The following is a 10,546-nucleotide window of genomic DNA, read 5'->3' as shown; positions in this document are numbered from 1 at the left end:
GCACAAGTACAAATGCAGGACACAGCTATTACTGGTCACGGGTATAAACCACGGACGGGGTGTATCATGTATGAATACAATTGTAAAAAACCTGGACACCGCCACCACAGTACCAGTAGCCGGCCATGTGGTGCAACTAACCTTGCCACACAGAGAAAATCAAATCAGACTTGGGGTTGGACAGGACAGCGACAGAGATGAAATCCACAGAAAGAACGTAGATAGACGCATCATGTGACATAGGAATCATGAGGGTCCACAGAAGCCGATATGCAACTGAACGGTTACTTAGACTTGGCTATATCCCTCGCAGCCTTGATGAGTGGTGCCAGTGTCCGCAGTGGCTCCGACAATTTGAAGAAGGGGTGCTGAATGAGTGATTCTTTAGTCGAATCGAAAAAAGGACGTGATGTAGGCGTTAGCATACCTGGAGTATCTCCGCAGCTGTCGGCCTCTTCTCGGCTTCGACTTCCAAGGTCTTCGACAAGTAGTCTCTGAATACCGGTGACAGGGCCTCGGGATTGGCAATCGTCGGTGTCCCATTTGTAGCAATGAGATACAGTGCCTTCAGCGGGTTTTGATTCAGATATGGTGGCTCTCCTTCAATCATCTCTGCAGCCTCTGTCAACAAATGGACAGGAAGAATGAAAGGACGAGGATATACCAATTGCCATGATACCTAGACTCCAGACATCAACCTTGGGTCCGTATTCCTTCCGGGTGACGACCTCTGGAGCCATCCAGTATGGGGTTCCAACCATCGTCGTACGCTTTGAGTTCGCATCCGAGATTTGCGCGCAGAAACCAAAATCCGCTGCACAAAAATTCGTCAGAACACTCTAGTGAACTGAACGAGGCAGGACTCACTCAGTTTGATGTCGCCATTCATACTCAACAGGACGTTATCACTCTTGATGTCGCGATGGATGACTCCATGTCGATGCAGATGCTCCAAACCCTGCGCCGTCTCCCTCGAGACCGCTGCAATCTGGCCCTCGGACATCAAATTCGCCGTTACAACGTCAGTGAGGGAACCGCCCTCCATGTACTCCATCACAACCCACAGCTCGTTCTTATATAAGAACGAGTCGATGTAGTTCACGATATTGGGGTGCCGCGAGGCACGCATAACAAGGATCTCGTTGATGATAAGGTCCTTCTTGGGCTGCTTCTCAAGGTCCATCTGCTTGATTGCAACAGAACTGTTCGAGCCAACCTGGTACGCAGTGTAGACACCGCCCGATGCGCTGCACCCTCCCGTCAAATTATGAGCGAGATTACACAAACTGAGGTCACTCACCCTGCACCGACTTTCACCAAGTTCTTATACAACCGCGTCGGGTCCGCATCCGTGCAGATCGCCTGTAGCCGCGAAACGATATCCGCCTCTTTCTCCTTGTCCTTTTCCTTCCGCTCCCGCCTCCGCGGTGTCGCCCCACCCGCCGCGGCGGCCTTCTGCAGGCTCGCAGTGGCCGCACTCGGCTGCTGTGGGGCAGACCGCGAGCTGGGCGATCGGTCACGGCGCCCTTGTGATGGCGATGACTTGAGCTGCAGGTCAGTCGTCGATGAGCCTGGCGAGGTCTTGGATGGCTTCGACGAGAACGAGGAGGGCGGCCCCAGTGCCTGAGGGTGCGGAGCGCCATTCGGCTCGCGCCGATCGCGAGTGGTGTGCGAACGAGAGAGCTGGTCGGTGGGCTTGTGCGGCTTGGAAGCAGGGAGTCGCTGCGAGGTAGAACGGTCGAGCGCCGGCGTGAGCGGCGTGGGCGGTTGGGGTGCAATCCGGTGGGCGGTGGGCATGCCCTGGCCCGAAGGTGCGGGAGAGGATTTCTTAGGCGTGGGAGGAGCAGTACGCTAGCATATATGCTGAGAAGGGCCATTTGGGGGGGCAAGAATGTGGCCACTTACAGGATTCTGATACCCATCGTCAGCGTACTGCTGCTTTGATTGAGATGCAGGCTGGGGAGCAGCAATCGTCCCCATCTTGTCCCACACCGAAGTGTCGCCCCGGCTCTCTTGGTAAAATTTGACGATCTCCATCACGGCCTGTGGGTTCTTCTCTTGCTCGCTCTTCGAGATTCCACTTTCCTGCAATAGCTGTTGCCATTCCTTCGGCAACCCTGTGAATTCGCCGGTGGAGGAATTGAAGCCGACATGCGTGAGGTGCACCGGGTCATACGGAGTGCTGATTTCTGGCCGCTTCGAACTATTAAGCAGATCAGACATGAAATTGAACATCCCCTTCTTGGACTTCGTCGCCGTCGTCCCGCTGCGCGATCGCATCGTCCCCGATAGGCTTGCCGCCGCCGGCGGTGGCGGTGGCGGCGGCGGCGGCGCGTTGGGTGCACCATAAGATAGCTGTTGCTGCATAGGATCCATATCGAAGGGGTCCGCGGGCGCCTGGGACTGTTGCTGCTGGAAACCGTGCGGCGACTGCTGCTGGTCGTCGACGTAGAAGACAGTGTCGGGGGGCAGACTAATCGGATCGGACAGGCGCTGGTTGGCGACGTTGCGTTGAGCGGGGAAGAGGTCGGTCAGGTTGGCCGTGTTGGCCCGCGATGGCCGTGGCGGGGGTGGTGTGCCGTTCATAAGGCCGCTGTCGCTGTTGCTACCGCTGTTGCTGGAGGTGAGTCGGCTGGCTGCGGCAAAAGGATCACGATCGACGGGTTTGGGTGCGGTGGGCGTCGTCAGGCTCTGTTTCCGGGGCGGGGCCTTCTGCAGCGAGTTGCGGATTCGGGAGTTGTGCTTCGCTGTTGAGGATGGCGGAGGACCTGGGGCCTGTCTCGACGGCAGAAATGGATCCTGGAAAGGCGCGGTGTTGGAATGAGCGGCGGGGTCGGCGATGAAATTGGCGTAGTTCTGGACAGAGGCGCGATTGGGAACGTGGTACTCGACGGTGATTTTGGAGTGGCGACGGGAGGACGGGGGCAGCCTCTGATTCACAGCACTCTGCGGAGTTGTCGACATGGACTGTGATGGCTATGGCGATGGCTTCAGTGATGGCCTCGGGATGCCGTAGTATGTCTTTTCGCGATGTTAGGCGACGCCGACGACGACAATCAGGACGAGGTGATTCAACTGTAGTGGCTGGGAACGGCCTGCGCTTATGACCCTGGGGGGAAATGAATCCGCAGTCGGACTAAATTAAAAGCAACTCCGTCGTCTTGCTCGACGACAAGCGGATGGCGAATGCTGCGTGGTAGGGTGCCGACGCCGACCTCGATGACCTCGACGGTGGCAGTGAGTGAAAGTTTAACACAACCCATCATCGATTCTGCTGCAGTTGCCTTATACGGGAGACTCACATCAAGCTCAGGCGAATGTTTCACCGCGTCTATAGGTCCCAATCATCCATTTGCAGGCATTACAATCAGCCGTTTACAGAATTATTAGACCCTCAACACGCTGCCAGATTTCAGGATATGGTCTTCACCGGACCTTTTTGCGCAGATATCCACGGTATCTAGCAGTGGTCGAGCGCAGTCTCCTGAGAGCAAGATAGACAATTCCTTCAACCTGCGCTCGCTCTGGATATCCATGTCTGACGTCGAGCGGCTTGCGGCAGATATATATGACCAAGCCATATCTCAAGGCGAGTTCCTCTACCGCTGTTCCCCCCAAAACGTGCCACTGCCGATTATATGAAGATATCTTCATTGTGTGATATGATATAGCAGGATATGTGCAACGTGCATATACAGGGGGAGGATATTGACACACAGACGATAAACCACGATGCAGCAATGTATAAGTGCGAGTCCGGTAGAATAGGGAGAGTAGGGACAGCTAAACATCCCCGATCGTCTGCAGTGTTCGCGTCCACTCGACGACTCTCTTATGCGCCAGGACCTGCGAGTCTCAACCTGGTGAGATTGGAACGCCACGTCTGAATATAACTGAAAAGGCTTACCTTACTGGGATCGAAGTTGAGCACTTGTAGCCCACCCAACGAAGTGGCGCGCGAAAGCGCAACGTATGCCTGGCCTGGAGAAGCAAAGCATCACTGCTCTATCCCGTCGCAACTAAAATCATCTTGCCGTACCCTTTTCAAAAACTCGACCAAGGTCGACCTTGACCCGTTCAAGTGTCTGGCCTTGTGACTTGTGTATCGACATCGCCCAGGCCAATATCAATGGAAGCTGTGAGTAGCAACCCGCTTTGCATGATCCGGTATTCACAAGCTACGCGTCAGACGCACCTGAGTCCTGCTCACTTGGACCTCTCCATTCGGCAACTCAACCTTGAAGACCTCGGGCTGCACGATAACACGCCGACGTCCGCCATTGGGCTGAAGAAACTCAACTATAGGGAGCTTTTGTCTTCCGCCGATGCTTTTTGCGTCTTTCGCGTTCTTAGAGACAGGCTTGGACGAAGGCTTTTCCCCATAATCGTCGAGTTCATGAAGTGCACTCAAGTCCGCAGGATCGACAAATTTCAGGACCTTTCCCATGGATCCATTCACGAGCGTCTCATCGAGGTTTTTTATCAACATGACCTGTTTAAATGGTGCTATAATCAGGAACGGCCTCTCATCAGCAGGTGTAAACAAACCTGGGAGTCGACCTTGAGCTGTAGAAAACCAGGCGCCATAAAATTGCTTAGCATTTTATCTCGTTGAGCTTGATCGGTGATAGCCCCGCCATCGCTAGCTTTGTACATATGCACTTCAGTGCTTAGTCCGTTCATGCGTCTTGCATTTGATCTTTCGACATCCTCACGACGAGGGAAGCTGATAGACCTTATGTTACTTATCATATGTGTCGCGCGAACAAGTTCACTTACAGTTCTGTCGCGCCCAGACCATCTTCATATACAATCTCTCTGGAGAGGCCCTTAAACTTCAGGATCGATTTCGGGGACAATCGCCCAAATCGCATCTCGTTCAGCATATCCACAAATTCTGTAAATCCGTTGAGTATAATGACCGCTACGGTAACAAGGCAGGCTTACCAGGATCGCGCTGTCGGAAGACCTTCGTGAGGTTGAATGTTTGCTTGATAGTTTGTCCCCACATCTCGGCATCGAACGCGAATTTGACGTCTCCGGTCTTCATCACAGGGGGTAGCTGGAAGAAATCCCCAGTGACGATGACCTACGTGGAGGGAGTATGAGTGTGTACGTGAGATACGGACTATATGCGCATGATTTGCACCTGTATGCCACCGAAAGGCTCCACATTTTTCCGCAGTATGCTTCCGACGCGGGCGAGTTTGTCGAAAAGGTCGCCTTCCACCATTGACACTGCGCATGGTAGAACGGTTGGATCAGCGTGAGGACTCGTGATTCACCATCAGACATACCTTCATCAATGATGAGCACCTTCGTCCGGAGCCATCGCGCGCTGGCTTTCTTGTTTTTCCTGATCTTGTTGGCAAGGTCCTCAGCCGACTCCCGTCCCAGACCAATGCCCGCGAATGAATGGATGGTCACGCCTCCTATGTTACATGCAGCAATGCCTAGGAACAGGCGAGGCTTGAACGAGACCCGCATGTAGAGAAAAAGTGTAGGACAGACCTGTAGAAGCTGTTATAGCGACTGCATCGCCTGAGATCCGGTGTTTCACCTTCAGCGACTTGATTATCTCCCGCAGGAGCACAGACTTTCCGGTACCTGAATCATTGAAGGTATGAGCCCAAAACTCGAGATATCGCGTATCCGTGCAAGATGTGTCGATTGACAAGGGCAGCAAACAATACAGCCCATGCAAGCACGGCCGATGCATGTAGTAAGTTACCCCACAGCCAGCTATGCGTATCCCGGTATTGCACGGTATTGCGATAGAGTGAGCAGGGCCATTTCAGCGCATATAGCCGCAAGAGCGTTGTCTGAAATTAGGAAAACAATGCAAAGCGCATATCACCCACCTGCACTCCCCGTATAGAACAAACTTTGCCCTTCCTGGACGAGCTTCAAGATGTGCAATTGCTCCTGGCTCAACTGGACAGACCCAGCTTTACCCGTAACATCGGCACTCGCCGTCGCAGGGACCACCAGGGCCCGACCTCCATTAGCCGAACGTGCGGATCCGAATGTCCGCCCTTGGCTAGTACTTGCATATGACGTGCGCTGACCGCCTTCAGGCTCTTCCCAGCTCGGTGGTAGCTGCCGGCGCTTGGCTGGGGGATCCTGGGAGGGGGATGGTCGCTTTTGCGACCCACCAGCTCGGAGGGTTTGAGAGCTGGTGAGCACTCTGGTCGATGCAGACGACTGCTCGCTCAGCGCATCCTGTATATCCTTGAGACGTTGCTCTAAACCGGACAGCTTTTGCCTAGGAGGCGTGGGCTCCCAAGGGATCGCTGCTGCGCCTGACTCGCTGATGATAGAATCTTGACTTGCAGACGGAAGAGAATTAGAGGAGAAGTCTCGCTTGATCGAGCGTAGTCCAGATATCGGCTGTTTAAGTCCAGGAGCCATGTCCAGTTGAGAATTGAACGTCTTGTCGTATATGGTCGTGCGTTGTGCAAGTGCAATCGCGCAGTGGCGAGGTCGAATGCAAAGGTTAAGCGAGCCGCGAACGCGATCACGTGCGCGACACTTGCGCGTCTGTGGCGCTCACATTGGCGTAGTAGCGCGCTCGCGGTGACTTTGACGAAAGACCTTTGAACAACTTCAACGGATCTTCTCGGCATGTGCTGAGAACCTTTCGTCATGAATACAAATGGTAAGTGTTAGGCACATGGTCATTCCGCGACGATACATTAAGACCATGCCACCACCATTGGGTGGTCCAAAGCCACAAGTTCTAAGTGGCACATATTCAAATAAGGTGTGTCCCTTGCCTCTTTATTTAAATTCCGGTAATCAGATGCACCTTCCACATTGTCTTTGAAGCCCTGACAATTCTGCAAATAACCACAGCTGAATGCGCGATGTTGACCTACTCGACAGCCTGCCGCCGACTGTGGCATGTCGCAGGCGCCTTTTCCTCTCGGTGCGGAGACTTGAACGAACACGGTGAGTGTATTGAGTGCTCACGAGTGACTTGGTGTATTCCGATCCCTTGAGGATCATGTTCGAAGAGGATCTTACATGCTGTTCGGTCGCTTTGCCTCACTTTCGACAGAGGCGCCGCCGAGATATGCAGCGCTATCGAATGGCGCAGATCTTGTAAGAGATCATGGGCTTCCCAAAGCATGATCACAATGCGTTTGCATTTCATCTTGTCAGGGTCACGTATCACTTTCACGATAAAGACGGAGATCACGTACGCACGCCGCGAGTCGTGACACGGTGAGGATTTGCACTCGTTATGCGTACATCAGTCGCATGCGCAGAGCTGTCGCTGCTCAGCGGGCTTAGCACCTCGCACATGAAAGCACGCCGGACGGAACCAAAGGAGGTTTCGAAGATATTTCACTGAGGGACGCTCCACATTTACGAGCAGCAAGATATTGCGTCACTAGGCAGAAGAAGCGTCAACTCTTTGCCAGTAAGTGCCCCTATTTTACAAAATCTTGGTGAGATGGCTGGGTCCCCGTAAGCTTGCTCTGCGGACTCCTGTGCTGCATTGTGCACTTACTACTGTTTGGCACTGACCGGCCAGTTCCTTGCCCATGGTGTTGTGCTACCAACATTCATGGCTCGTGCGGGTATTGCTTAGGCTGTGATGCCGCGCCTGACTCACTCCGTGAGCCCGAGTGGCTGCTCGACACGAGGCATCGCTCGAGCGTCGAGATCGATAGGCTGCGGTTCCTGGCGCCGACGTATGGAATGACGTTGCAGGGTGTTGTCGGGGGGTGTAAACCATTGAAGCCCTGCTCGCGGCAGTGGCACTAGCGAAACTACGTACACTCAGGGGCTGGGCTGGTCCATGGTTGGCGGAGGGGAACCGCGCGTGATTAGGGCGCGACGCTGTGCACGCGTCTAAAGTTCAAGTTGAAATCAAGTTGAACTTCGGCTCAGCCTGGTTTACTTCTACTCCCCCTCATCACGACCGTCGACGACCCCTCACGAACATCCGCTACGGCATGGGGTTCTTCAAGCGTTTCTTCTCGCTGGGGAGCCGCAAGTCCAAGAAGAGCAGGAAACAAGCAGAATCCGCTGCCACCGTTCCCGTCGACAGCGAAGGCCGAATCATCCGCACACAGAATCATGACTCGGACGCCGACGCGAATCGTCTCCTACGCTCAACATCAGCACGCTTTGCTGTCTTAGCCGACACGGATTACGCGCCACCGCCTCCACTCCGTATGTTGTCTTTGTCTTCTAGCGCTCCAATTCTCAACCCTTCTACAGCGCCGATCAACCATCTTGCCGTTCCTTTGTCTGCGTCTCCCGCCCGGTCCTCTATGAGTCTTCAACGAAGCAACACTTATGTCGTCAAAGTTCACAGTCGTACCCTTCATTCTTGCACAGAGTTTCCTAACGCCAACCCACGCATCTCCTCCGATGAGCCATCTCACGACCGTCACGAACCTCGCACTCCTTCCGTTCACGCCGATCGTTCACGCCTGAAAGACGTCCTCTTTACGCCCCGTGACGAGAGCCGTTTGTGTGCATTACGCCGCGACCCTTCTGTCGCCAGCTTGTTGAACATGTATGACGATAAAGGATGTCTTGACGAAAACGCGTTCTCCAACACACCACCAACTCCGGCACCCATCAAACAAGAGGGTCGCGAGCAGATCAAACGATCTGGCTCAACTCTGCGCCAGCTATTGGGCAATCCTGACGAAGATGGCGGACCAACTGAGGGTGACATATCCTGGGCAGAGCGCTTCCTCAGGTATGCTTCAGATCGTCTCTGAGTTTAGTGCGATTCCTCAACACTCACATCTGGTCTCTAGAGAAGCGGAGTCTCCTGCCTCATCGACAGATTCTCTCCCTCTTGAGACTCCCGATGATACTAGCTTGACGTTCCCTCGAGATGTTGCACGTGCCGTCGATTCGACGAATCAGTCAACCGACCAGTCCGCATCTCTGCAGTACCCTGCCATCTCATCCGTGGAGGTAGAGTATAGCGGTGCGTCTGCCTCTCCCGAGAAATCCGCGTCCATCTCAGTCGATGAGCCCGTCCCGATCGTCGTTGCTCCTGAGACGAGGACCCCCCAACGGGCGTCTGAAGTATTCGGTTTCCTCACCGAGCGTAGAAAATCCCTACGCGACCGCACGAGAAGCCAGCCCCTCCCGGCACTTGTGCTGTCAGATGCTGCTCCAGGACAGGACGATCATCTTCGCGAGGGCGTTGACAAGTCTGCTTTCGCCTCGGAGTCTGTAGATGACTCGCAAGATCAGTCGAACATCTCGCACTGGCAGGTACAGACGGCCACGCTCATGAAACTCTCGAGCGCCCCAGCTTCTGTGACGAGTAGGGCGAATGCCTTCTCGACTTCAGTGCCCTCTCTGATGGGTCCACCACGACCTAGGTCAACCCCTGCTGAAGGGGCTGGCCCGTCACAACTAACACAGCACGTTACGCGAAACCCCTCCCATGACTCACGACCTCCCGCGCTACTGAAGCAAGTCCTGACCGGGACGTCGACGGACGAGACCCAGATACCGGGTCAATCGAGCAGAATACCCCGCGGCCCTCGTCCTCGACAGTCCCGTCAGGAACCGCAGCCCGACTCAACGTCTGATTCCCGACTCAACCAGACCTCGCAAACAGAACATCGTCCTCCTCAACCAACACGTATCAGCAGCAAGACCACTGCCCCATTGTCGGGGCCTAGTGGACCACGCGTGCCTTCCACACGTCCGTCCAAGGGCGCCGTCGTCGTCGCAGATGCCCCGAATGATGCTTCGACGGCTGCCCCTCGTAAGCAGCGTAGAGTTACTTCACGCTCGACGCCGCCTATGTCTGTCCTCGTGGATGCCAAGCACGCGTATCCCAACGCGAGCACCTCTCGCAAAGCGTCTGCCCGTGCCCTACGTGCGCAGAATCTCAACATCAACTCCAGCCATGAGAACGATAAGGAGAATTCTGCGGACATGTCGATGTCCCCCCTACCTAGCCCGTCTCTCAAGGGCAAGGCGAAGATCTCGCCACAGATCAAGACCGCCCCAACGACACCGTTACGCGGTCGCTCCATTTTTGACATGCGCTACCCGAATGGGGCTGATGGTTTGGCGCCATCGCCTGCATCGTCTTCCGATCTGTCGCCCGTCGCGCGCGACATGATGGCAAGCGTGCGCAAACAGCGTATGCGCGCCAGGGAGCACGCCTCCCGCCGCAGGTCTGCCAGGACTGCGCGAGCCGCGTCCTAATTGTACAAAAGATGGACTTTGTTTTGTCGAGGTCGCTTTTGATGTTTTTGCATATCGCTCGCTCTGTCTGAACGCATTGAATTGTTATTTATCTGTCCCTCCCTGTGTAGAGTAGCACACGCACTCCGTACGCGCGAGTCTCGACAGTCCTTTGATTTGGGTGTAGAGTTTCCGCAGTTCATAGCGTTATGAGTACAGGTCAAGCTTAGGCCTGCCCTGGCGATCTGCCTTCGTTCGAGAATGTATCTTCTATAGTTTCTCCTTTTTTGCCGTCTGTACTTAGCCGTCGAACCGTCAGGCTCAGCTCTCAGTGTCTGTATTTATACTTGTTCTGTCTTTCTAT

At 54.6% G+C, this 10,546-nt stretch overlaps 4 protein-coding genes across 4 annotated transcripts; 1 reads left to right on the top strand and 3 right to left on the bottom strand.

Annotated features, from left to right (window-relative positions):
- Positions 1–284: 284 nt before the first annotated feature.
- Positions 285–1,797, bottom strand: POSPLADRAFT_1136951 (hypothetical protein; the record flags this gene model as incomplete). Its single annotated transcript, XM_024484745.1, has 5 exons — positions 285–368; positions 428–612; positions 665–814; positions 868–1,247; positions 1,301–1,797. 5 exons carry the CDS (start codon positions 1,795–1,797, stop codon positions 285–287), a joined length of 1,296 nt encoding a protein of 431 aa, XP_024340786.1.
- Positions 1,798–1,902: 105 nt separating this feature from the next.
- POSPLADRAFT_1126390 (hypothetical protein) lies at positions 1,903–2,223 on the bottom strand (the record flags this gene model as incomplete). The annotated part of the gene is made up of 1 exon (XM_024483561.1): positions 1,903–2,223. A coding segment is annotated over one exon (321 nt), but the record flags the coding sequence as incomplete, so codon positions are not given.
- A 255-nt stretch (positions 2,224–2,478) lies between these two features.
- On the bottom strand, positions 2,479–2,964 carry POSPLADRAFT_1137735 (hypothetical protein; the record flags this gene model as incomplete). Its single annotated transcript, XM_024484826.1, has 1 exon — positions 2,479–2,964. A coding segment is annotated over one exon (486 nt), but the record flags the coding sequence as incomplete, so codon positions are not given.
- A 3,902-nt stretch (positions 2,965–6,866) lies between these two features.
- POSPLADRAFT_1069550 (hypothetical protein) lies at positions 6,867–10,542 on the top strand (the record flags this gene model as incomplete). Its single annotated transcript, XM_024482354.1, has 7 exons — positions 6,867–6,951; positions 7,061–7,104; positions 7,297–7,426; positions 7,598–7,735; positions 7,867–8,184; positions 8,233–8,722; positions 8,784–10,542. The coding sequence occupies 7 exons, from the start codon at positions 6,867–6,869 to the stop codon at positions 10,201–10,203; spliced, it is 2,625 nt and encodes an 874-aa protein (XP_024340783.1). The 3' UTR covers positions 10,204–10,542.
- Positions 10,543–10,546: the final 4 nt, after the last annotated feature.

The sequence above is a fragment of the Postia placenta genome, assembly GCF_002117355.1.
Source record: "Postia placenta MAD-698-R-SB12 unplaced genomic scaffold POSPLAscaffold_4, whole genome shotgun sequence".
NCBI lineage: Eukaryota > Fungi > Basidiomycota > Agaricomycetes > Polyporales > Adustoporiaceae > Rhodonia > Rhodonia placenta.
Note: the sequence above shows the minus strand (reverse complement) of the source record. Positions and strands in the feature narration are given on the sequence as shown.